Source organism: Calypte anna, chromosome 10, assembly GCF_003957555.1.
Source record: "Calypte anna isolate BGI_N300 chromosome 10, bCalAnn1_v1.p, whole genome shotgun sequence".
Taxonomy (NCBI): Eukaryota; Metazoa; Chordata; class Aves; order Apodiformes; family Trochilidae; genus Calypte; species Calypte anna.
The window spans coordinates 20,382,343-20,409,930 of NC_044256.1; the positions used below are offsets into that span (position 1 = coordinate 20,382,343).

A 27,588-nucleotide genomic window follows, 5' to 3' on the forward strand; every position below is an offset into this window, starting at 1 on the left:
CTTCTTTCTTTTTGTCTTTCTTTTTTGATTGTGCCAGTAACAGATCTCTGATTTAAGTGCACGTGTGGCCCTTTGGGACACTGAGTCATCTCCAGGATCTGTGTCCTCATTTTGTCTGAAAGAAAAGGAGGTTCTGTCCTATCTTCTGCTCTTCCTCACCACGCTCTGTGCACAAGGGTTAAGGAAGCTTTTCCCTTTTGAATGACCAGCACGTGGGTTGCTGGGGATTCAAGAAATGTAAAAGGATGTGATAAATTGAATGGGATCAGGAAAAAAAAAATAAATGTGAATTTGCTGGAGAAGTGTGTGGTCATGTTTCTTCACATCAACACTCAGTGATCCTCTTAATCACCTTTATTGAGCCTTTAAGTCCTTTTGTGCTATATGGTTCCTTTACAAAGTGATTCAGAAGCCCTGGCCTACCCCTCTCCTGCTGATTCCTCTGTGTCATTTCCATTCTGTCTGTTCTCCTTCTCAGTTCAGTTGAAAACTGGAGTCAGTTCCTGTTACCCCAATGCAGGGTACACATCCCCTGCCCTCCTCTGTGGCAGATGGACTCCTTAAGGCAGATAAGGAGGAGGCTGAAGATTGGATTTGGCATAAGCCAGGGCCTGCCAAAGGCTGCCTGGGGACAGGCTGCTCTCTCCCCACTGTGCTGGGACCCTTCCCACGTGAGCAGTCATGGTTGAAGAGGTAATAATCATTTTAGGGAGGGTGAGCAGGGAGCTGAGCTGGGATCTAGCAAGAACCATCAGTGTCTGAGCTCGGTAGCAAGGTGGTGACAGTGGGATCCTTGGAGCACCTGGTAGCCCATCCTTGGGTCTCAGAAGCCTTCAGTGACTTTGTGTTGCTAGAAATTCACTGGCCATGACTGATATCTCAGATTATAGAACAAACAAACAAAAAAAGAGAACTAAAAAACCCAAACATCTGTATTTACTAGAGCTCAACACAGGGTAAATGACCATTGTCTTAGTGGATCTCACAAGGGAGAGAGCTACTGCTAAACAATTGCTAAATATAAGGAATACTTTGATAACTTAAGCAGTTTAAAGCATAACAAAGTTATTCTATCATGTGCCATTTAATTAAGTGCTGGCTTTTCACATTCATTATACATCAAGCTGACAATTTAAATCCTTTAATCCAACACAGGCAGCTATTTAGTCTCTGTTCATTGTAATTCACAGCTCTACTTTCTCTTAATTTGTGTGGCCTGCCCAGGGTGATGAACATCCTTCTCTGATGCTGTTTCCTCTAAGTAGCTTCAAATCTGCTCATTATGTAGCCTGCCAGATCCTTATGGAATTTGAATGCTTTTCACCTTTAGTTCAGAGTGAAAACGTTTCATCTCTCCTTCCTTATGGAGCAATGATCAGTTACTCCTGGTGTCCTCAGATTCCTGAGGCTAAATAGAATGTGTGCAGTGTACTAATCCTGGGATGGGCCTCCCAGCATTCCTTCAGGTGGTTCCCATCCCCTTTTCCTTATCTCACTTCATAATGTGCACCTAATACATCCACACTTGCCTTCTCATTCCTTTATTTCCTTTGTCTCTCCTCTCCCCATCCTCCCCAGCCCACCTGGCTCAGTTTGCTGCAGATGTTCACTTCCAATTCTTCACTTACCCCTAATGGTGATGCTTACCCCATCTTTTATGTCTTTCTCTATTTTCTTTTAGATCACCTGCAGGGTCATCTCTTTAGAAAACTCTTAGTTAGTGAGCAAGACTCCCTGCCATGGAGCTGCTACCTGCCTTTCTCTGGTTATTTTATTTGATGCTTTAGCAGCTTGTGCCATGGCTCTGCAGTGCAGAGGGTCAGCAAAGAGGTGAACAAAGGAGCAGGTGCCTTCCAAGAAGAAACTCTCCCTTTTCTCCTGCCTCTCTGTGACAGAAGGTGTGCACTGAGGCTGAACCAGCCCTGGCAGCTTCCCCTGCTCTGGTGCTGATTTTTTTGCTGGATTGGCATGGCAGGTTTGTTGGAAGGAGGCAGTGAAAGCCTTTGTTTTCTCTCTCCTTGATCAGTGGCAGCAGGAATGGTTCCTTTAAGTCTTCACAAGTAGCCACACTGCATCTGGGTGCCTGGCATTTCAGCTCAGCCCAGCAGCCCCCTGGGGAGGTTCAGGCACCTCTTGGCCACAGAGACACAGAGATACCAGAATCTCCACCCCAGAAAGCTTGGGAAGATCACCCAGAGGATTTCTGTGAGAAGGAGAATGTCAGACAAAAGCTGGAGCTTGCATGGATGGATTCTGTGGACAAAATCTGGAGCTTCCATAATCTCTTTTTTTTTTTAATTTCCAGTCTGGATGTTTTCTTTCTACCTCCCTTGCACCACTTGCAGAGAGTCATTTGTCTTTTATTCTGATGGATTGGTCTGTTTAAGATGTTTACTAATGTGTGTGACCTGCACATCTGTAATTAGATTGCCCCTCTGTTATAGTTGTAGAAGTTTTTAAGTGAAACCTTTTCAGGAGGAAGATGGTTCAGGCAGAGGTAGAAATTCAGCAGCATCTCAGCATTCTCCTCATTCCAGCTTGATGGACAATCAGCTTCCAAACTGGAGTGGCAGAAGCATCCTGCCAAGTGTGATAATCCTCTCTTGGGTATTTTATTTTTTTTAAGGAGTAAAGAGTGAGGGTGTGAGGTTTGAGGCTGAAAGGCAGAATGCTAAAAGTAAAGCCAGGCAGTGAAAAGAGATCCTCAAAGGAGGGGGGAGCATTGGCCAGGACCTGGGGAGTAGCACTTTTTATTCAAGGGCAGGATAAAGTGGTAAGAGACAGGTAGGGGCTGCTGAGGCTTTGGGTCCCCAAGAAGCTGGAGGGGTCTTTGGCTTCATCATAAATTCATTCTGATTCCTTGTGTGAGACACCAGCTCTAGGAGGGGAAATTTCTCCTCTTCTTTGTGTTGTTTATTTGGACTGGGGTCCAAAAAGAAAAATGTATCTTGGGAACCCCAAAGGGATGTGGTGGTCACTCTCCTGATTTTGGGCTGATACTTCTTTGGGGTCTGCCAGTGTAAAATCTGTCCTACCTTTGCTTGCCACTTCACACATTTATTTTCCTTTCAATTTCTGAAGCAGTGACATTGTGCACTGTATTTTGAGTGCTAATGTTGATTGAAGCTCTCCCTGAAAGGATGTGCACTTGAACTGTCATGAGAGTGAGTGATTGACAGCAGGCAGAAGTACTTTTTGTGTCAAGGCTTTGTCAAGTCATTGTTGTAAAGCCTCCTTTACTGAATACCAATAATTCCTGCTAGATGTTCAATCAAAAGATACTCTGTTCCAGAACCATCTTAGAATAATATTTAATACTTAAGAGGCCTTCACTAATAGGCAAATGTAAGGTAAGTGTATAGCAATACTTTAGGTTTGTCTCTTTGAGGGGTTCCTGTGAGCATCTTTGCAGCCCAGGATAAAGAGAAGAAAATGCTTTTCATCAGCCTTTGTATGCTGAGAGAATCAGAATGTGAGAGTTTGTTTAATACTGTGGCTTTTAGAACTGCTTATTCAGCACATCTTCCATAATCAAGATGTTTAATAACTCACAGCTGTTGGTTTTTTCCAGAAGAAATGGTTCCTTTTTTCCTATGGAGACATGCTTTAAAAGAAATTAATATTTTTATAATGATTTTAAAGGTTTTTAAACAGTCTAAATATATGTTTAATAATCAAGGAAGCTTTTACTAGTCTCACAGTCACTAGAGGAAGTTTGAAATGTTGCACTATTTATTTTTGCATCAATACTTCTTTTTTTCCTCCTCTTTTTCATATGTCAAAAAGCAGAATTCCCCTATTTGCTTTTTGGAAGATGGACCTGGGCAAGGCCAAACTGCTGGGCATGGAGAGAACCAGATTCCACTGTCATTATTTTTGGTTACAGAATAAAACTTAGAGTTTTCCCATCCAGTAGGAAGGATGAAAATTCCTACACTCTGCTTTCAGGCTGTGTAGTATTTTTTAGTGCTTCTTGATCAGTGTAACAGAAGTAATTTCATTTCAGTTGACTTGGACAATGAAAAGGATGTAACTCTGGTGCACAGAGTGTCTCAGGAAAAGGAATGAAATGTCATCTCATAGATGGAAACCATAAAAAAAGATTTGTTCTGCTAAAAAAGCTGGCTTGAGACAGCAGAGATGGGTTGGGTACAAAATATCTATTGAATCTTGGTAGTTCTTGTCAAGGTATTAAATCTAGAGGGGAAAATCAGTTCAAAATGCAAGAATTATTGGGGTTTAATTACTTTACTGAAAAACAACCTGCAGAGAGGTTTACTTGTGATACCCAGCTGCCCTTTTACAGAGTTGACTGAATGGTTTTTGTTTAATTTGAGGCTTAAAATAATTTTCTACCTGGGAAATAGAGTGACACTTGGATCCAGGGATGATCCTGTCAGCTCTGTGTGGACACATTTAGTGTAAGGGAGTGTCACAGGTTTTTGTTTGGGGAAGCACAACCTGCATTCATCCCACAAATGTTCTGATTTTCATTCTTCTGGTTACTGGAGTAATAGGGTTTGAAGTTGGGTTTGAACTTTTTAGCCAGTGGAAGGACCAAATTTGGGAATAACAGGCCAAAGTCTGCCCCAGTTTGTGTCTTCTTGGGGTCCCAATTGTATTTTTGGGTTATTTTTGTATTGTATTAATATGAATTTGGGGGGTTTTGGGATACAATAAGGCTTGTGTTTACTCCAGGATGAGTAAAATGAAGAATGAGATGATTTATACAGCTTGAGGAGAACTTCTCAGCATTTGTATTAAGTAAAAGGATGGGAATCAGAGGAGAAAAAAAAGTACAGATGCAGCAAATGCAAAGAAAAGGGAAGGGAAGGTGAAGTGGAAGAAGCAGTTAAGACATTTTATTTGCTTGCCTTTAATTTCACTGAGTTGCTTTTGTTGCAAGGAGACAAATCATGATGCACTTTGTCTTTCCTGATTTTTAACACCCCAGATAGGTTAATTAAAAATGCAGTGAAATGTCTACAGGGATTCAGGATAAGCCCAACTGACCTCAACACACAGATCCTGGGAAAAAAGGTATTTGTTTGTCCTTAAAGAACCTAGGGATCTGCAGTAGGGATTCATCTGTGTCCTGCAGTCCTTTGGAAGAGCTTTCTTCATTGGAACTCATGTCTTTAAGTCTCCTACCAGCAGAGGTGTGTAGTGTTTTTTCCTAGGACTCCTTAATACATGTTGCTTTTTCTTTTAAATTCAGGTTGTGAAAGGCCTTACCTATTTATGGAGTTTAAAGATTTTACACAGAGGTGAGTAACAGATGTTTTCTGGTTTTCCAGTGAAACTCCACATTATTTTATTTTAACAACACTCTGTACAGAGACAGTAGCCCATATTAACATCTGGTTTGATTCCAGTGAAGTAATGCAGAATGAATCCTACTCATTAGCCTTGCAGATTTTCTGATAAAATATTTTTACTGCTCTTCTCTTTTATTACCCTCCTGCCTCCTCTCCAAAGAAACAACTGAAGGGAGAATTGAGTTTTATAGAGATTTAGATGCTTAGGCTTGCAAACAGGTGCCCAGTGGAGAAATCAGCCAGGAAAATCAGATGTATTGAGAACAGAAGATAAATAATGACATTTTTTACTAACTTGAGAAATCTCACATGATAGCCACAGGCATTGCTAGAGTTGCAGCTCTCTAAAATTGTGGTCCACTCTTTAACATGGTCATGAATAATTAAGAAAACTTTAAAGCTGCTTGGACATAAGGCATTTTGGTGTTTATTCTCTTTCCTGAAGCTGGTCTGTATCTACTTAAACTTCTCATGTATTCCTTACTTTTTAGGTGTTGTTACATTTTGTTGAAAAACTTTCTGTTGTGCTAAGTTTATTCAGATAGCAAAAAACTGTCAAAACCAGTCTGGTTTGGGAACAGTGGAAAATGCTAAAGTACAAAAACCCTTTCCCTTTTGCCTCCCCCCCCCCAAAAAATAAAAAACAACAAAAAAAGATAAACCAAAACAAAAAAAAACCACCAAAAAAGAACCTCATTGCATTTATAATGTTTCTAAAGTGTCTGAAAGTAAGTGCTCTGGTTCTAATGTTGCTAACAGTACTGTTTTAACCCATTTAACCCAATTTAACCCATCTGCTCACTCAGCCCCTGTGCACAGTTGGAGTTTGCAGTAACCAGCAGCATTTGTGCTTGAAAGAAAAGTGTAGAGAGAAAATTTTCAGTTGCAGACAGACTAGGTAAGAGCATTTCTTTTCTTGGGTACTTAGTTTTGGAGTGGCTGAGAAGTAGCTGTGAGGCTGTGGCCAGAAGGGTGAGTAGAGATCAAAGTAATCACTCAGTTTTCCTGCTCCCAGTTAGGGGGGGGAGTGAAATACAAAGGCAACTGGTGTCACCATGGGTGGCTGATGGGTTCAGAGAACAGAAATAACCCAGAGTCCATCAGCAGAGGTTGCCAAGGAGGCTTTGTTTCTGCTGGTGGTTTAAGCATTTCACCTGCAGGTTGCCAGAGGCAGAGAGAGACATCAGCTCCATCCACTCCCAGCAAAAGGATGAGCAGTCTGGATCCCAGAGCTATCACAGCAATTGTCAGATTCTATAAACATAAAAGAACAGGTAGCTGGAACATCCAGGGCTGGATATTGCTCTGAATAGACTGCAGCCTTTGGTAGATTTTTGTAACATTCAAATAGAGAAGAAGCAAATTGGGAATTTGTTTTTTCATTTTTATTTTTTTTTTCATTGGAGATTCAGGCCATGTTATTTGGACAGAGCATTGTGGTCAGGCATAAGTGCTGTAAATAATGTTTTATTGTCTGTAAATGTAGAACTTGTGTCTTTTGCCAGTAAAAACCCCACAGTCTCCCCTCCTGCGTGGAGGAGCAGCTCTGAGTTTTTGATGAACAACGTATGGTCCTTGCTGTGGTCTAAAGAAAAGCACAGAAATTGATTTTTTTCATCACACTTCAGGTTTTCCTGGCCTTGGTCTGTTGCTAGATTGAGCAAGGTGAGAACAGGACTGTGAAATGTCACAGAGAGGATAACTGGCATTCCAGCATCCAGCAGAGTTTCCTCAAGGGATTGGTTTTCAGGATTACTCTGTACCCATTTTTAAGGTAGAGAGCCACGTTTGTGTACTTCTGTATCCTGAAAATGGATGTGGAAGATGCCTGTTTCTCAGTCATCAGCTTTCTCCTGGTTTAGTGCATCAGAGGGAAAGGAAAGAAAATGTGACCCTGACTTCCTTGGTGACACAAGAATTTCCAGGGCTGTGCAAACCAAGGTGGAGAAGCAAGAATTGACTTGAAGGAGCTGTGGAAGGCAGTGTAGCAACAGCCAGCTTGTGACCAGAGGGTGGATTAAAGCAGAGGAAACAAACAATGAGCAAGTCTTTTATTCCAGATCAGACATTTCAGCAAATATTGCAGCTTAACTTCAAAACAAAGCTTGCAACTAATGAGGTGACAGCCGTGCATATTAATAAACCCAAAGCTGGAGTGGTAGGCATCACACCCACATCAAACATAAACATAAGATTAACACCTACACCACTTCTTTGGAAGATGTGAGAATGGCCCAATGATAAGTGTGCTCTTTTCCCCAGAGGATAAGAAGTAGAAATGGAAGGGTAATGAGAAATGAACTTAGATTTAAAACAGAATTAGCAATTAAACAAGGCTAATCAGGTACAAAGTCAAAGTTTGGCTAAAGACAAACCAAAATCTGTTAAGTTCAAGAATAAGTATAGACTATATGCATTTTATCTCCTGTGTTTTCCTCTCTTCACACCTCCTTATTAAAGGAAGTGGAGGAAATAAATGTTACCCAGCAGTGTTTAATTGTGCTGATCTGTACTTCTGTGTCTGACTGTAACTGGGGTCAGGGAAAATTGCACAGCTTGGGGACTTCAGCTTCTGACTGGATTTGAAATTTGCCTCAGAGTTTTTGGAAGTGATTTCTGGTTCTTGGTGTGCAATCAGGGCTGAGCTGACTGGAGCAGAGGGGTGCTGGTGTTGGGACAGACTCTTGTGCAATCCCCAAGCTGAGTTTTCTTGGCAGGAACTGTCGTTTGCTGAAGATTTCACCCAAAATGAGGAGTGTGTTGGACTTTGCTTTTTTCCTCCTGCTTTGTGAGGATTGATCAGTGTTAGTGCCAGGTACAAGAAAGCACAAAATAAAACACTAGAGTGTGAGTGTGTGTGTACCTATACATAGGTTCTGGTGTTTATGTGTTTATAGCTCAACAGATGCACACACACTTGTGGACCACTGGAGCTTGTTTGAAAAAAAAATAAATATCCTGGCCTCTGCAAGAAGCATGCTGGGGAGGTCGTGGTGGCACAAGGATATTTTCCTTCTTCAATCAGCTTCACTTTGTTAGCAGTAATGTTCTGCCAGCTGTCTGCAGCTAAAATTGTGCTTTTGTGTCTCTTGCCTCCCTTGAACCTGGTGTATAGCAGGTTGGTATTTAAAAGACAGCAAAAAAAATCAACAGACAGCTTTTAAAAATCTGGTGGTTTGGGGTTTTTTGTTGGTTTGTTGTTGTGCTTTTTTTTTTTTTACAAGCATTTATCTGTTTGCTTTTCAATAAGATGAGGTGACTGAAATGTTTGGTGTTCAAAAAGCTGAACATCTGACAGTTCTGTTTACTGGTAAGTAAGAGCTTGGAGGTCCCACTTATTTGCAGAGAGGTGAAAGGACTCAGGCAGCTCTATCCTAAAGAGGACTTGTTCATCCTCTGTAATGATGCTTCATAGAAATCATCTGTATTAAGCAAGCACTGGTAATGGGAGCATAATGACCCCTTTTGGCTCTTGTTTAAATTCTTGCACTTCTAAACAGTAATATTAATCACAAGCAGATGGTGCAGAACATTATTTATGCACATTTGTTTTCCAAAACCAAAACAACAACAAGAAAAAAAAAGGTGGTTTAACCCATTAACTGAAGTGGTTTATGGAACAAAAAAGCTAATTTACTGATTGGGGGATTTTTCTCCTTACTTCCAATGTGAGAGATTTTGTGAAGTGACACTTTTGTCTGGGACTGTCACTTCCTTTTTTTGCTTGAGAAAACCAACACAGCCATTGGAACTCATGGCAAAGAATTTGCTGAAATCCTCCTTTTGCTGTGGTGTTTCAGTCCTGCTGGAAGGACAGGCAGTATGTGTTTGGCTGCAGCTTGCTCAGGAGAGTTCCTGGCCTGCAAAGGGGCCACTTCCTTAACAGGCTGATGGGCAATTCATCTTTTTCTTTAAATTTTAATTTTTTTTAAGCTGTTTGCAGAAGGATTTCAGGGTAAAACAAAGCTTAATGAATGACAGATGTGGATATTTATTTTTTTTTTATATTGACTTCCTGTCACATCCCACAGGGCAGCAGGGAAGGGGAGATGGGGTGTGCAGATCCCCAGTGCCACAGGGTGATGGGTGGATGGAGCTTTGGCTCCTCCTTGGTGGGAGCTGTGGGACAGGGGACAATTGTGACATGGTGTGGGTCATATTAAGGGAACAAGGACTTTATGGCTGCATCCTGCCTCTGGACTTGTGATGTGGTGGAGTCTTTAGAGATGGAAGATTTGGCCACGTGCATGTTAGCTCATCAAGCCTCATCACTCTCCACAAGGTGATGTTTCATGTTTCATCCTTCTGCCTTCTCAGCCCCTTCCCTCAGAGGGAAAGGAGTTTTTCTGGGTCAAAACCCAATGCCTTTGAGCCAATCCAGTTCCCACAAACCCATTTCCAGCTGCCCAGCACCAAAATGTTTCTCTTGTTGGTTGTTATTTATTTTTATAACCACCACGTTTGGGTGTTAATTCTTTTTGCTGCACCATTAAAAGCAGAGACCTCTTGTTCTACTGCACTTCTAGAAGTGTCAGCATTGTCAGGAGCTGGAGTTGTGGTGAAAATGTTTCCTCTGTGTGGAACTGCATCTCCTGTTCAATTGGTTCTGATCCAAGGAGAGCTCCATTGGCTGCCATATTTTTAGAAAGAAGGTTAAACAGGATTAGTGGGCAACTGAGTGTTCTGCTCAGGCTCCAGGATAGAGCTTGCTGATGTACTCAGCATGTCTGGTTAGATTTAGCAAAGTCACTCAGCACCAGAGAGGAGCTGGGCTGCTCAGGGGGTTGCCACAAGGAAAGTGTTGAGTGAATTATTTTTGTTAAAAAAAAAAAAAAAATAGAAAAAACCAAAATATTCCTCAAATGTTGTTGGGAAGCATCAGGGAGGTTTTGTGGCTGCTCTGTTGCAGTGTTTTGTAGCAGAGGAATAGGTAAAAATCTCTCAAAAATACAGCCCAGGGGTTGAATCCCTCAAGATGTGATGGAGGTGAGGATACAGAAATTCAGGGATGCTGGGAGGTGAGATCTCACCTGGGGACTCATTCTTCTTTAGATTCTTGGGGGGGAAATAGCAAATATCAGCAGTACTGATACCTAACTTCAAACATACTGGTCCCCTTAAGCTGTCTAGTGCTCCCCTTTTTTTTAACTGGATTTTTAGCTCAAATATAGGCAGGCATTTAATCAGCTGTTAATTGAGGTTATGCATTTCTACATTACAGAGACAAATTAAGTAATCTTCTGTGGTACCAAAAAAACATCTGCTAAACCAAGGCAAGCTTAATGATAAACAAAATTAGGTTCTTTTCTAGTTGGGTTTCATCCATCTGCACCCAACTAGTGCTCACTTTTAAGGAAGGCAAAGATACAAGCTATTGCTTTTAATCCATTTTGACAGAAGAAAGCAGTGATTAGGCAAAGCCACTGTGCTCTAATCTTCCCAACTTTAAGCCAGACCATAACGTGCACATTATGCTTCCCAACTGGCATCCCTGGAACAGAAAGATGCTCAGTGTTCCCTACAAGTTGGATATTCAGCAGTTTATTGAGGTGTCAATTTTACAGCGTGCAGCAGAATTGTTCCAACCTCTTTTGGCATCAGAGGGGGTCAGCATTAAGGTCTTTGTGCTGGCAGGCTGGCTTTAGGATGGACATGGATGTTTTGTTTGCTGGAGCAGGATTAGGAATCCCTGTAAAAGCTCTGAAACCATCAGCCTGGAGCTGTTCTGTGCAGTGGAAGCCAGGGAGGTTGTTACCCATTGTGGTGGTTTTATGGGGCACTTGGTGTCTGTGATCTTTATAGAATATTAATTCTGCTCTTGGGAGTCCATGGAATTGAGAGAGGGCTGTTAGAGCATTAGGAAGCTTGGGGAGGGGTAGAATTCCAAGGGGCAGGGCTGGGATGGATCTCCAGAGGTCAGCCCTGCTATCCCATGGTCCCAAACCAGCCCTCACTGTTTGCACCATTGCTTTGGGCTTCTTCCTAAGCTGTGCAGGGACAGAGTTTGTTCCCTCTCTGGCACTGCCCTTTCATGCCCTAATCTGGAGAGCCTTTTCTGCAGATCTGCTCCAGCCTACACTCCAGGTGGTTCTTTAATCCTATATTTATCAGGTTCATTAATCCCTCTGTAAATGTGGTGCTTCTGTTTATCCCTGTTGAATTTAATCTTTTTTTTTTTTTTTTTTTTTTTCACTCTTCTTTTTCCAGTTTGTCAAGATGACCTTGAATTGCAGGTCCCATTCTGCAGGACACTTGCTGTCCCTCCCAGACTGGTGTCACCCACAGATTTGGACTCAGAGACCTTCAGGGTCTTTCCCAACCTAAATGCTTTTATGATTTCAGAACATGAATTATTAGTATTTGAGAGGCAGAGGTGTGAAGTCCTCTGTGCTACTGACTGCTACAAGCCAGAGGTTGCATTTCCAATACACTTTTGAAATATTTATTAATAAAATCTATCATGCCAATATTCATAACCATCTCTGTATATCCAGCACCTATATGGGGTAATATAGATTAAAATCCTTTTTTTTTTTTTTTTCTTTTCCCTGAACAGATGTGAAGCCATCTAATATGTTGGTGAACACACGAGGCCAGGTGAAGCTGTGTGACTTTGGGGTTAGCACTCAGGTAATTCCAGTTTTTGATATCTGCCCTCTCCCTTTTCTGATGGCAAAATGACAACCAGCCCCCCAGCAAGCTCCCCTCTGCTGGGACAGCCCTATTCATCTTTAATCTCTGGGCGACTTCTCTTCATCTGAATATGATTGTTCATTGTTTAATGACAGTAAAAACTGCTGATATTGTAATTACTACTTACAAATAGCAAACTTCATTGATATGCAGCTTTGATCTGAAAGCGTTTTGGCCAGACAAAAGGGAGGGCAGAACCAGAGATGTGTCTGGGGAGCCCAACTGGCCCACAATAAAAATTAATATTGGGAGTAACAATAGTGGTGGGCTTTTACAATGTGCAGCACAAATTTTAATTAATTTCCATTTTGGGCCTCCCTGGAGGACTTCTCTGATAGTGACCCGTGAGCTTGCTGTGATGTTGATTTGAATTTCAGCACCTTTACTCTCAGCCAAACATGAGGACCAAAGAGAAGGTCAGCCTTGTATTATAAGTTGTCAGAGTCTGTTGTCCCTCCAGCATATTTAGTGCTCGTTGCATTCAAGTGATGAATGTGGCTTTATTCACATCTTGAGCCAGCTGACTGAAAAATGAGCCCGTTCAATCCTACTTCAAATTGACTGGGTTTATATCAGACTGGTTTGGGGTACTAAAGCAATAAGCATCCTGCTTTCAACAGAATTGTTTAAGGTTATCTGCCATAAACTGTAAATGCAGTGCTTGTTTAAATTGGAGCTCTCATTCCCAACCAAAGAGAGATTTAATCATTTTTAATGCCTCCGCAGATAAATTTCTTCCCTTTTACATCATTTTTAGTTGATTTATGGGAATGATGAGTGTAGGTTAAATGAGGAATAATTGCCCATTTTATTTCCACATTATCTTTATATGGTTCTAACAGACTGTTTTCTCTGATAGCTGGTGAATTCTATAGCCAAGACGTATGTTGGAACAAATGCTTATATGGCGGTAAGTGGATTTATGCAGGAATACCATTTCAAAAGAAATATTTCTTCCCAATATCTTGTTCTCTGCCACCCAGGATCTATTCTAAATCAATTCTCAAACTTTCTCTCTCCTTATCCCAAGCTGTGTCTGAACTGTGTGTGCCACAAAACCCTTCCCTGTCTTGCTGACCCACGCTCCCTTCCTAGCGGTGCTCACCAGCTCTGTGCCAGCTTTGCTTATAGGGAAGAGGAACAGTGGAAGAGTGATTTTTCATCTGTTTTGAGTTGGCTTTAGTGCATCACAACTGGGAACAAAGAAGAGAGATGGTTCAGCATTAAGGAGACAGCTTTCCCACTGGTCACCTGTGACTTTTGCAGACTAGGTTTGGCAATCGCTGCTCCAAGCCCATGGTTTGGCAAAGCTTTTCAACCTGTGCAGGCATCTCATGGGTTTCTTGGTACCTAAAACCTTGGTGGTGTTCCCCTTGTGAAGCTGCCATGGAAATTTAAAGCTAAAATAAGAGTTTCAGGGCATTAAGTGGCATGTTGTGTGATCTTCATACCATACATACCAAGTCATCAGTCCGTTTCGCTTCTCTTGATAAATTTTGATCAGAATGCTGGTTCTGCTGAGACTGCTTTTGTCTTTTTCCCATACTTTCAAGCATAAATTCCCATCATTTTTAGATATATCATTTGGGGCAAGGCTGATACTGTTAGCTGGGGTGGGCTTAGCAGCTGTAGCTGACCTGAGAGCTGGTGTGTGGTGTCCAGGTCACTGAGATGAACGCTGATGGGAGTCAGTCTGAAAGTAAATTGCCCAAGTTAGCCTCTGGTTTCCATCAGATCAATTTGAGTTCTTTTAATTCTCCATTTAACAAATGTGAACATTTAAATGCTTCAGTCTGGAGTGGTCTACTAAGTGGTCTTTTATTTCTGACCTTAAAATTCCTTTAGCAAACTCCATATCACAGTATTAAGGAGAAAGAAATAACTATTCAGCTTGTTGGGGTTTGTTTTGGTGGTTTTTTCCTTTTTTTTTTAAGTGTTAACAAAGCAAAGTGGTTGCTACTTGTGTTTTTCAAACCTCAGAAAAAAAGGAGAGAGAAATCCATGACCTTTAATTGCTTTCAGGTATTTTTTTCCCACTTTCTTGTAAGAAGAAAGCAGAGCAGGGTGTCCATTTATTTCCTAAGTGCTTTTCTAGTCAAGGTGTACTCATTATGTACCTTCTGAAACACTTGGGTCACCATCCTAGAAAGACTTGGGCTATCCTGTGTCATCAAACAGAAAAATGTTTTTAGAAAAAAAGAAAAGAAAGGGGAAAAAAAATGTCTAGTCTTATATATTACCCCTTTTGCAAGTCAGCCTGTTAATTTCCATTTTCTAAAAGAGCTGGAATATAGTGATTCAGACAAATTAATCAACTTTTCCAACTCAGGTAACTCTTAGAGTGGTCTCAAGGAGGCCTGAGAATTAAATTGTATTAAGTTTTTAGTGTACAAATCCAGATAACTCTTCTCTTTCCCAGGTGTACATTAAATAAATTACTTTTTTCTTTCTTTCTTGTTGTTTGTGGATGAATGTGATGTATTCATCTCTTAATTGAAAAAGAGGAGCCTGAGCTGCAATGCACCTGGTGTGATTTCTGGTGTTGAAATGGTTTTGCTTGCTGAATGAGTCATTTTTTGGCATCACATTTATTGCCTAATCATCAAAAAATAATGAGCATAAGTTTTGGTTTGCCTGCTTGGCAGACTATGATTTAAAATAGAGAAGAGGGGAAAAAAGCCTTATTTATTAAGAAATTAAAATTTCCAACAAAAATACATTTTCTGTACAATCTAAACCCCACTTTATAGAGAAAGAGGGTGAAAAAAAGTAACCAGTTGTGGAAATATTTTAAATATCTTTGAATCCTTAGGATGATCCTTGTGTTGTGCACTTTATGTGGGTGTTATTTTCACTTTTTCCATACTCCTTGATCCACGTGAGGAGGTGTTTTGTTTTTTTTGTTTAAATGTTCAAATCATTTCCTTGCTGCTGCTGAATGACAATTTCAGAATCCAAATTCCTGTTTAATATTCAGTGCTGGAAAATCACATTTCCCTTATGATGCTGCTGCAAATAGTTCTGAGATCAGTTGACCAACAACACTTAAGGAATGCTTGATTTAATGAATTAAAAAAATAAATAAATAAGATTTTTGGATCCCTTTTCAGCTCAAAATAAACGAAGGTGAATTAAAAGGATTTTAATTCCGTTCTGGGGTGGGTTTTTAGGTTATGGCATCTGTGGAAAGGTGATCCTTCAAGATCCTGTAGGCAGCAGTGGGTTTTTACTTAACATTCACGCTGTGATAAAAGCTCTTGACCTGGGATTAGCAGTGCAGTGGAAACGTCTGAAAACACATTGGACTGGCACTAATTTGGGAGTTTGTTTTCTAAAAAAGGTCTCTGGATTATTAAGGACTAAAATAAAGCCAGTGCTTGGTAGGTGGTTGGGCTAGACAGGTGCATTAACAGCACAGTGGGGAGAGAAGTCTCATGGAGCCTTTTATTGTTACATTTCATGCTGTACTTGACCTTGGAAGTGCTTAAATTGTGGCTTTCAAGTAAAAACTAACAGTTATATTTTACAGCATTCTATTTCATGAGGCATTAAACTTGCTATTAATAGTTTTGATCCAAGTCTTTTTTTATTTTTTTTTTTTTTTTTTTCCTACGGGTCAAAAACAAAATTAAAAAGTACATACAAGGAAACTGCCAGCGTGTGACTTCATTGATTCTTTTGGCTTTCCTAACTTTGTTTTTGAAGCCAGAGTGACCCCCCCCCAGCCCTTTGGCTCAAAGTCAGGGGGCTGTTTTCCTACTTTACCTTTCCTTGCTGCCATGCCTGGGCTCAGCAGCAGCTGGATGCACCCCTGGACTCCCACAGCTTGACCTGGGGCTTTGCTGCACACGTGTAAGCCTTTAGCTTTTTTTTTTTTCTTTCTTTCTTTATTTTTTCCTTTTTATTCTTTTTTTTTCTTTTTTTTTTTGACAAAGCAGCCCTAGCACAAATGCCAAGGCCAACCTCAGCAGGGCACAGCCACAGCTCTGAGCACAACCCAGTCCTTTGCTCCTGCAAAAACAAATATATCAGGCACATCTGCAGAGTGGGTGAGCTCTCTGCTGGGCTAGCTGGTGAGCATCAAGCTTCTTAGCTTTTCCTCAGTTGATTTGCTTGCTCTGGGCAAGCTTTTGGGAAAGAAACCCAAAATGTTTGTTTGAAGATTGGTTCTTTCTGTTTCCTTGCAGCCAGAGCGGATTTCAGGAGAACAGTATGGAATTCATTCAGATGTTTGGAGCCTTGGGATTTCCTTCATGGAGGTATGCAATTATCTGTCATTTCCATGTGCACATTGCAAGAATGAAACGAAATCCTGTGTCCAAGTATGTTGGTGTGGTCTTTGTGTACTCTTTTATGTGTTCATGCCTTTACCTCTTGTTAGATTTCTGGGCTGTATTTAGAATGGATTCATTCTTAACTGCATTGGGTTTGGTGGGACACAAAAAAGCCTCTGTGCAAACCACTGAACCAGTCTTAAACCCTCTAGTAAAACTCCACCTGAAGAGTAGGGAGTGGGCCCTGGTACCTGGATGCCTCTGGGACTGAAAATGATGGATCTGAGGGAGAAATTCTGTGGGGTGAGGGTGCTGAGCCCCAGGGTGCCCCTGAAGCTGTGGCTGCCCCATCCCTGGCAGTGTCCAAGGTTGGATGGGGCTTGGAGCACCCTGGGGGGGTGGGAGGGGTCCCTGACCATGGCAGGGGTTGGGGTTAGGTGGTCTTTAAGGTTCCTTCCAACCCAAACTGTTCTGGGATTCTGTGGTGTTCTTCCTGACTCCCAGTGGAATAGAGTGATAGAAACACAGGAGTCCTGTGGAGCATTTAGTGGCTGTTTTGCTGAGGAAAAAATGTAATTTTGATGTGCAGCAGCAAATCTGATGTTTTACTGTGTAGGCCAAGCTATTTATAGTTCAGTTTGGGCTTATTAGTAGTTAGCCTGTTTGTGAACCTTGATTTAAAGGATGAATTTCACATGATATCAGCCAGCATTAGGAAAGCTCCTTTCATTTGCATTTGCTCTCCTCTTTTAAACCTTCTCAACCCCTCTCTCTCCATGAATGTCTTCTGAACCAGATGTACAAAAAAACAATTTGGTTCTGTGTGCTTTGTTAATTGGTATGTCATCTGGTCCTCTGAGACCTCTCCTCAACATGATCGCTGTTTTATTGAAGTGGTTTGAGTGATGTGTTAAATGATGAAAACAAGGACAGTGGCTTAGAAAAAAATGGCTACAAAAAAGGTGAAGATGATGATGCTCCAAGAGCCACACAAGGTCATGTCATTAAAGTAACACTGTATTGACCTGGGGATTGGTAGTGGAGCCACCCAGGCCCTTGTTGATGGAACTGTTAAAAAGAGAAGTTGGCTTTTGCTGCAGGATTTTAAAATCATCTCCACTGAGTAGTGTAATACTCCAATCCTCACAGCTTCAAGCCAGCACAGTTATAACATGTTAATTTAAAAGAAATGCCATGTTGGAACCAAGTTACCAAGGGCTCTTCTGACACACAATAATAAAAAACATCAGCTAAGTAAATCTTCTCATTTCTTTAATCATCTTCTGAGCCTTTAAAATGTCTTGGATTTCTTTGCTGCAAAGCTATGTGGAATGAGAAACTCAACTGCTGCTTCTGAAGGTTGAGGAAACTGCCCCAAAAAACTTGCTGGCAGAGTGTGGAAAGTATTGAGGTGTGGGAACAACCTCAGCTTTGAGAGATGGGGAATGTTCTTCTTCCTTTTGAAGTGTCTGAGGGTGCTCAGGCTTCATTTACCAGGAATACAAAATAAATTTAAAATTAAAACAGTGGGGAAAAAAAAAAAAGAGAAGAAATGCTTCTAGCTTTTTTTTTTTTTTTTAATTGGGTTTTGATTGGATTCTTGCTCAATTTTGTGGAGATGTTTGAGGAGTAGATGAGCCTTCTCCTAGGATAAGAGGCTGCAGTAGGAAGCAAGAAGCTGGGTGGAAAGAGCTTTGGTGGGACCCTGTAGAGCCTCAGGTCCTCCTGCTTCCACAGGGGGTTGTTTCTTGGGTTTCTCCTGGATTTTACCACCTCAAATCTGCCTGTTGAGGAGTGCTGGTGTATTCTTGTGACAGTACTGAGGACCAGAGTCTCCTGCAAGTCATGAGAAGATGGTAGGTGAGGAGAAAGGAATTTGGGGAAGGGACTAGAGTTGTGATCCAGGTTGTTCCTTGAGATAAATCCAGGCTTGCAGGTCTTTGCCAGAAGATCCAGGGCTCCTGTTAACCATCTACAGATAAAATTGTTGTTGTATTATATTGAAAAGTGGGAAATTAAAGTGCTCGTGCCACAGACTAAGTTTTGGAAGTAGAATATGAGCTGATGTGCTTGGTTAATGATACCTTTTTGCACCTCCTTTTGTATAACATCCTAATCTTGACTTTCCACTGTCCTCTGCTGGGAAAACAAGCTGCTTTTCTGTGTTTCAGGCCTCCTTTTAAAGGTAACTTTTCTTGCAGTGATCTTGAAGATCCTTTCCAATCATGATGATTCTGTGGTTCTACGGTTGATGTTAAAAAGAAATTCTTAAAGCTCCCCAAATAAGAATTTGAAGTCTTCAGTCACTTGTGTTATCTGGATATTTTCAGGAGCCTTCAAGGTCTGCTGGTTGGTTGGACCATTAGTGGTAAGGTGCAGTATTTCAGGCAGTTGTAGGACAGATTTCCAGCAGTTGGGTGCATTCCCACAAACCCTTCCTGAAAAGCAGCCAACTTTATGGAGGAATTGGATCATTTCTGTCCCTCTTTTTGGTCTCATGAAGTGTGGCTGGGAGCAGGCTCATGCCTTGAGCTGCCTCACAGCTCGGGCCTCGGATCGTCGCGTAGCTGTGATGGTTTAATAACAGGCATCTGGTGTTGGGACTGAGGTAAAGCAGCAAATAAAAAGTGCTTTTTTTTTAGCAATGAGCTAAATGAGCATACCCTGTGTTTTTAAGGACTGTAAGAGTGTGATGTTTGTGACTAGCATGGACAAACCCTTGCAGGTTTTGCTGAGCCACAGAGCGCAGCTGTAACGCCTGCGGGATTGCGCTCAATACCTTGGGTTATTCTTCTCATATTGATGTAGTTTTAATCATTCTCCACAGGGTGATGGGTTTCAGAAACTTGTGCTTAGGAAAAAGCTGGCCTAGGTTTTTATTTTATTCCTTTCCTTGAGCTATATGGAGTGATTTCTCCGAGCAGTGGCTGGCAGCTCCGTTTCCTCACCCGCCATCTTCAGCGGCCACCGGGATGAAGATGGTCAACGTCCAGCTCCTTCCCCACCTTTGTGGTAGAGGAATGAGAAGTCAAGGTCCCCATTGCCTGAGGGTTGGGTCATGAATTAATAATGGCTGTGTGGTGGGGGAGGTCCCTCAGAATAGCTGAAGAGGGGGGAAGTTGCCTCGCAGAGCGCTATCAATCACTCAGTGACCATAACTTCCAGTAATTAGTGTATTTTATGGGCCTTTGCTTCGCTGGCTCGGAAGCACATATGCTCCACTCACAGCTAAACTTAGCCAGGGTAATATTCCAGGATGATTTATCCGCTTGCTGCACTGGGATGTAACCCTATATTAGGTGAAGATTGTGAACTAAGCTGCAATAAAGTGGAAGTTTAGGTACAGTTTGCGCGGGTTGAGACCTCGATGTATCATGGTCCTCAGCAATTGCTCTTAGGCCACGGCGGGCAGGCTGGGAGGCAGGAAAATAAATAAAATAAATAAGCCAGATTTCTAACTGGGTAGATAGATGAGTGGACAATTAAGGGATAACTTCAGCTGTGGTGGCTTTGGAACATACAGCATTATGGACTCTGGATTCATGCTCCCTCTTCTTACACGCCGTAGTAGAGCTCTTTCTACTTTTAAAAAGTTAAAGATTTAGCAGTTTTTCTTAGTTCAGTCTGCCTTTTCCCATTATTTAAATGGTTTGCAGTGGCAGAGAAACCCTTTCCTGCCAGTGGAGATGGAGAGCAGCTGAGATTTAGCTGCATTTCCACCAAGTTTAATTTTATTTTTTTTTTAAATTTTTTCCCCCTTGCGCTATTGAAGCTAAAATCCAGCAAACAAATAAGCAAGAAGCTTCTCTGCTCAAACAAGTAGCCTCATTAATCTTCACGGAGCACTGGTGTGAATTTTGCACCTGACAGTTGCCACAGATTGGCCCTGAAAAGCCCACGTCCCACTTTTTCTTTTATTTTTTTTCCCCCCTTTTAGAGAAGGTGCCGCTATTCTGCACGACTCCTTTGAAGATGTGGAGGTAAAAGCCTCAGTAATGTAAGGGATTTGTGGGGAGGGAAAAAAAGTGCAATTTAATCATGATTGTCTGCAGCCTTTTCCATCGCAGTGCCAGCACTATAGCTCATATTTAAAAGAAGTCAAAGTGAAACTAATTATCTTTAATTAAGGCGAATTAGGCTTTGATTTTTTTTTTTTTTTTTTTAATATATTTTTATGTAGAGAGATCTCCAACTCATCTGCTCAACCCAAGGAATGTCCCAAAGGTTATTAGGGCAGATTTCTGTTGGGCCTGATGGTATTAGTAATAACCTTCTTCCTCATAGTCCTAGGCAGGAACAAATATGTCACTTCATCAGTCTCTGTTACCCACGCTTCTGCCCCTCCGCAGGGGTCGCAGATTCCACAAGTTATCAGCTAATGGCCTTATACATTAAAAATTGAAGCTTTCCTCACTCTGAGGCCTTTCAAGGCTTTGTTCTTAAGCCCCAGACACTTTGGAGTGCAGCTGCAAACTATAGGCAGAAGATTAAATTAATTTGTAACTCTTTTTTTTTTTTTTATTCCGTCCTGCATTACTAAATCCTGCACATTTAATTGAAACCCTACTTCAAGATGCTTTGTGTTTCTGGTCTTCTTTGTCGTCAGTTTAACCTCAGAAGCACTTTAACTCTGGTAAATTGCTGTTATATCCTTTTGGATTTTATTTTTTTTTTTTTTTTTTTTTAACTCTGCAATAAAAGGGCAGCGAAATTGATATTAGAAGGGAAGGGAAAAAAAAAAAATCTTAGAGTAGTTTTTGAGGTATTTAATATTTATTAAGGTCCATACCCTGCAGAGTTTCAGGTGATTTTAAGCCATCTATCTAGGAGTGTATAAATTGGTCTTGGAATGAAATTTCACCTGGGGAATTTTATGTTATCCAGTAGTTAAGTCTGATTTTTAAAGTTTCCTCTTGTCTGAATGTTCCAAAGTGGAGGCTGCTTTTCCATAAAATGAAGGTTTAACTGCAGTGCACCAGCTAAATGCAAAACTCCATAGATGGAAATTTAATTGTGTAAAATGTGCACGAGGTAATTAAGAACAAATTTTAGAACATTTCAGACTATAAAGTCCTCCTTCAGCTGGATCACTAGCGATACTGGAAGTGCTTATTTTCAATTTGCAGTTATGCTGAGAAACATGGAATGTGTCTAAATTAAGAATAAAACCATCCTGTGCTTTTCAGCATAACTGTAAATTAAAAAACAACTTGCACAACATAGACAGTAATCTAAGTGGGGGTCTTTATTGCCTGAGTGTCCTAAAAACATGTTTTGAGCTTCCTTCCCTCAGTCACTTTTGGAAGAGGATAAGTAATTCTTCTTTTCAGTTCCAGAATTATTAATGAAGTTTTTCATTTAGTTTTTTGGTCACCTGTCTGCTCAGTACAAAAGGCTCAGTTGAAACTTGCTGCCTTGTGGCCTTTTTTCTTTCATTTTTAGGTCTAGTTTGGTAAAATCAGCATACACACATCCTGTACCTCTTGCCTGCTATTTCATGATCTGGGATTTTTTCCTCAGTTTTCTCAAATATTGGTTTAAAATCCCATGGTGCACCCTGGACATCCATCCTGGACTGGTCCAAGCTTAGGAGAAGGCTCCTTGATGTTCAAACATTCCCTTTTCCCATCCTTCATATCCAGAACTGCATAAAATACTGATCACTTCCCATCCCTAAGCCAGTGTGAATGGAAATGCTGCATTTTTCTTATGATGCCTTAAAAACAAAACTGCAAATTCCTGAGTTTCATCCTGAGGAAAGTTTTGGGTAGTGGACATTTTTTTTGTATCCTGCAGAGGCCTTGTTTCTGCATTTGTTTCTGTGATTTTCCTGAGACAGATGATGGAGAGCATGAAAATCCCTTTGGTGAAGCTTTAATCTGTTTGTTTTGGGGTTTTTTCTCCTTTCCTATAACTGTGACACTATTTATAAATCTAAATCTACACGCAGAGGTCACTGGTTGGCTGAACTTAAACCATTTTACTTAGTAAATTTAATTAAGAAAATACAGTGCAACTCATAAGCAAATGAGTTTTTCCTAGTTTTAAACCAAGCCACCCTCTTGAGTGCTGATTGCCTTGCTCGACCCCTGGTGATGTAGAAACAGGCAAAATTAAAAAGGACATTAAAGCTTCATTAAATCTGAAACACATTTAGTACAGTGACATATCTGCAGGCTATTTCAGGGAAGATTACATACTCTTTGCTAAGTTTCTTAATTTATAATACCTTGACAATCTTGCAGGGAAGAAGCAAACTCAGACTGGATGAATTGAGGGATGGTTCAGGGGGAAGTGCAGAACTGGCCCAGGGTCCACCCATGGCTGCTCTGCTTTGTAGTTCTCAGTTCTCAGCTTCCCTGAGAAAATTGTTTCCTTTTTAACAAGCCCCAAAGAACTTGTTCCTGATGGATTTTGGATCCCTCAAAGCTCATTTGTAAGCCCTGTGTTTACATCTGGCAGAAAGCTTCTTCTCCTTCCCCAATTATTCAGCTGCTTTTTGGAGCCCCTGCTGGGGTGTGTGGTGGTCAGGGAAGGGGAATCATCTGTGAGGATGGAAATAATGCTTAGTTTGAAGCAATTGTTGAGACAGTGGTTGTTTTTCTGCTTAAATAAGATCTGCAGGATGATGCCCTGTGCATATAGCCATAATTATCTCCTGGTTCTACAGTGGGGATATCTGTTACATTCCTGCAAGTCTTTAACTGAGGTAATGACTACTCTTAAGGCAGCAGTCATTGGGAAAAATCAGGTTTTCTTCTGTTCAGGGCAGTGTTTGGCATTAAGAGGTTCATTTCTGGGCATTTATAGGCAACAGTGCTTCTTAGGATCTCCAGCAGCCTCTCAGAAGTTCAGGATGGTCCTCCCAAGAGAACAGAAGGTGCCAAAGGGTATGTTGGAGTAGCTCCTGGTCCTTAAGATTGGTTGTGACAGAAACACAGGGGTTTTGCTTAACTCATTAGCAGTGTGGTTCAAAAGCCATCAAAAGAGTGGTTGGAGTGACTGTCTGAGCTGGGAGAAGCTGGGAGAAACTGGGAGCCAGACACAAGTGACAGAAAGGGTGGTGATCAAGCCTGCTTAGCTCCAGTTGGTGTGCTACAAGGATGAATGTTCTGCTCACACTGCACCAGAAACAAAAGTGAAAGAATTCACCCCAAAGAGCTGAGTCTTAAAGCAAACCTGAAGGACAAAGCACAGAAGAAACCCAGAGGAGGAAGGTAGCTTAAATTATACCACTTCAGAAAAAGCTGAAGAGCCCTTACTTGTCTTGTCACCTTTGTTTTGTTCCCTATTCCAGTGTCTCTTACAAGCCTGATTTTTTCCAAGTGTTCAAGGCCAAGTTGGATGGGGCTTGGAGCAACCTGGACTCCAAGGTGTCCCTGTCCCTGCAGGGGAGTTGGGAACTGGATGATAATGATCTTTAAGGTCCCTTCCAACCCAAACCAGTCTGATATCCTACACTCTGTAGAGATGGGTCTTGCAGAGCAAGCAAACACAACCATCCCCAAATTTTTCAAATGCAAGCAGATGGCAACTTGCAGGGGGATGAGTGGCACAAGAGAAACCTCTCAGATGAGCTGTGCTCTGCTTTGCTCTGTGGCTGCACCACGTGGGCTTAGCAGACCACAGGGGCTCCTGGGCAGGCATTATACAAAGTCCCACTGATGATATTTAGGAAAGATTGGGGGGATGTTTTCGGAAGTGCTGCCTGGGAATTCAGACACCAATTTCCTGCAGTCCTGACGTGCCTGTGCAGTGATGTCCAGAGGTACTGTACAACCAGGGCAGCCTGTCTGGGACCCACTCACTCTGTTTGTAGGTTTTCAGGACAAAATCCTGTATCACTATTGCAAAAACTTCTTCTGGGAGTAATCACCAAAAAAAAATTGTTTCCTCTCTTGGGGTTTCTCTCACATGACACTTAGACAGATGCTTCAAGCCCTTCTCTGCTGCAGTAATGTCTTTCATTTGGGGATCTGGAAGATGTTGACTGCATTTCCTAAGGCTCAGAGCCAAGTGGCTGGTACAATACTGCTTATTACCTTCCCTTGACCTTTTCCCTGAGCTGGTGAGGCTCAAGTCTATCTACCAGGCTTGGCCCCATCACTGCTCCACCTTGCTACAGTTCTGTCTGTGCCTTATTGTTCAGGGTTGGGATAGGTTTGGGCTGCTGGCCAGGCTGAAATTTCAGCATCAGTTTGCAGAGCTGCCTCAGCTGCAGTCTGGCAGGGTCAAGTAACCACAGCTCAGGTATCACTGGCAATCCTTGTGCCTTGGAAGAGCTCCTGCCCATCCCTGATGTGGGGTTCAGTGTTAGCAGCACAGGGGGTGATGGCTGAGACCTCCAGCACTGATGCTTCTTGCTCAGGCTGCTGTGACTGTACCCAGTTTAAGATGCAGACACATGGATACCTTTTTGGTCAGCTTCCTTCTGAAGGCTGGTAGGAGGATTATTCATGAAGATGTAGAGGAGTTCATCTGACCATGGGCTCTTCTGTAAACCATGGAGAGAAGTGGGCTTGTCCAGCAGATCAGGAGCAGAGCTGCTCTGACTGCCCCTTTGGGGAGGATCTTGTGTCAAATCCTTGTCCTTCCTTAAATAGTAAACAAAATAACCAGCTGTATTTGGCTGAAATAGTTTCTAAGGTTCAGACACCAAATGGTGAAACCTAAAGTTTTGTATGAAGAATTATTTATGGAATATTTATCAGCTGTGGCTTTATGGGTCGAATCCTCATGCTAGGAGATCCTCTGGCAGTGATGCATCAGTCACCCCGGGTGATACCCTGTACAACTGGAAGTAGATCTGAAGAAAAGACTTAAGTATTTATTTTGCAGGTGCCACCATCTCTCCCCAGATCCCACTCACGGGTTCCAAGATGGGTCTGACATGGATAAGGACACAAATCTCAGCAATCTAACCCAGATTTCCCTCTGAGCCAGTTAAGGAAGGACTTTGGGAGTTGAGAGCAGTACCTGCTCATTGCAGAGAATTCCCAGCAAAGGTCAGTGGCATTGGCCTCACTCCTGAGGCTGAACTGATTCCGTTTCCAGAGTCCTCAGGAACTTGGGCATCAAACGGGGTTACTGAGCAGTACAGACAAAAGAAAGACAGAAATACTCAGGAGCTTGGAAGGAGGGGTGATTGCTGTGAATGACTCCATTCTAAATACAGCTCTTTGTGTGTTTGCAGAATTCCTTTTGCTGACATTTTCCCATTTCTACAATAGTAAGAGTTGAGTACTTTTCTCTCTTTAAGAAAATGTGCCCTCCATGCAAATCTATATAACTAGACAAATATTATTTCCTTTCCCAGCTTGCTCTTGGGAGGTTTCCATATCCTCAGGTAAGATTGTTCATTACTGCTGTTTGCCACTGTGACATTCATTCCTATGTATGAAGGTGCAGAGAGCAATTGTGAACATTTGAGCCACATACAAATAAATCTGTCCTGTTAAATTGAAAAGTGGTATCTTGAAGGAGTCATTTAGAAGTCTCTATTGATTTTTTTTTCCCCCCCCCCTTCCTCTTTTTTCTCTTCTCCAAATTCTAGATTTTCTTTCCCTGGAGAGAATGAAAATTATGGTGATGATAATGACTGTTTTGTTGTGAGATTATTAAATAATCCAGGATGTGTAACAGTACTTTTGAAGCAGGAAGGTTTATCTACTCCTTTTCTATATCTTAGTTTTCAATTTCAATTTTGAATAATGGTACAGTGGTTGAAAATCTTCTCGAATCAAAATGTAAATGGAATACTTAAGGGAGCTCTGCATTTTCCCATTTAAGAGGACCTCATATTAGTATTTTATTTAGATCCTGGCTTTTTCTAACTTCCCATTGACCTAACTCAGTTTCATTTAAGTCAGTGGTAAAACTATTTCCACCTTCAGCATGGTGAGGCCAGGGCTCAGCCCTGCATTACCACACAACATTTTACTTCTTATGCTTGGAAAACCCCATAAAGCTGTAACCAAAGCAACCAATCCAGAACTAGGTTTGATGATTACTTTAAATTCATATTTTGCAAGATGGATGTTAGAATTCATAGTAACAAACTATTCTGTAGTTCCTCCAATTATTCTTTCCTGGGAGGGGGGGAGAAAGTGAAGTGTCCAGGGACTAAAATGAATTATTTGAATGTGGTTTTTATGTTTTCCTATGTTTTATGAACAGTGTTTTCTGCATCTTGGTCTATACAGATCAGAGTGCCTGGAGGCATGTCTGATTTAAAGGTGGTGTTGGTCTGTGCTCTTTAAGCATCTATTAACTTGCTATTATTATGCAAATAACTGTTGTAATACACATACTAATTTATGCATGGTTAGATTATGCAGATGCCTCACAAACATGGTTATTGAATAATAGGCTGGGACTCATTCTCTCTCCCATTTTTATAAGCTGTTTTAAGCAAATTCTCCTGACACTTTTATGGACTTGCAGAGGTTTTGTGTAGGTAGAAATCTCCTGATTGGTCACATTCCCATCTCCTGTGGAAAATGCATGCTGGCTGGGAGAGCTGGAACTTGTTGGCAGATCATCCTTGGTGCGTTTTACCCATATTTTACAGTTTTACCCTCTCCTTTGAAGAGAAGGCTGAAAAGGAAGCTCTTGTGTTGAAGTGTCCTCCAGCCTTTGGCGTGCTCACTTCTGCTCTTTGAGTGTCTTGATGCTCATTGGAGCTGCTGGGTTGTAAAACAAAATCAAAGGGATATTGGGACAGGAGATAAACCCTCTGCTCCCAGAAATCTTGGAGCTTGGAGAAAGGAGTTAGAGCACAGACATAATGTATGAATAGAGAGGGTAAAAAGAATTGTTTTCTGAATTGGGAGCAAAACAGGATTGCTGATTTAAGACCCTTTTTCTGCTATTCTAATTAAAAAAACGGATCGGGTTTGGAAAAGAATATTTGGCAAGCCAGTAGTCCATGAAATTGTATATATTTTTAAATGTAAAACAGTTGAGGAGGTGAAACTTTAAAATGGAGCTATTAAGCTTTTCAAGCAACTGCTTTTCATGACGAGTTTTATGTGAAAATAGGTATTTTAGCCAAGGACTTAAAGAGCTGGTCACAAGAACCCTTAGAAGCTACTGGGGGGATATTTAGTAGGGGTTTTTTAATGTCTAAATATCTGTCTCCCCATGCCTGATTCTGCAGTCTGTCACTTAGTAAATCCCCCTTAGTTCCCTGGGTTTATTCATGGGATTGAAGGCAACTGTATGTGTGTTTGCAGGGTTTGCCCCTAAATAACTTGAAGTTACTTCCCTCTGAAAACTGGAAGTATGGATGTGTGTTTGCCAAC

General features: G+C 41.4%; 1 protein-coding gene across 3 annotated transcripts in view; it reads left to right on the forward strand.

Annotated features, from left to right (window-relative positions):
* The window catches only part of MAP2K5 (mitogen-activated protein kinase kinase 5), a 121,027-nt gene that overhangs the window by 46,870 nt on the left and 46,569 nt on the right, over positions 1 to 27,588 (forward strand). For all 3 annotated transcript variants that reach the window (XM_008502155.2, XM_030456890.1, XM_030456891.1), the window contains 5 exons: positions 5,219 to 5,267; positions 11,875 to 11,948; positions 12,871 to 12,921; positions 16,199 to 16,270; positions 25,602 to 25,631. In XM_008502155.2, the coding sequence (XP_008500377.1) occupies positions 5,219 to 5,267; positions 11,875 to 11,948; positions 12,871 to 12,921; positions 16,199 to 16,270; positions 25,602 to 25,631 (276 nt within the window). The remainder of the gene's footprint in view (positions 1 to 5,218; positions 5,268 to 11,874; positions 11,949 to 12,870; positions 12,922 to 16,198; positions 16,271 to 25,601; positions 25,632 to 27,588) is intronic.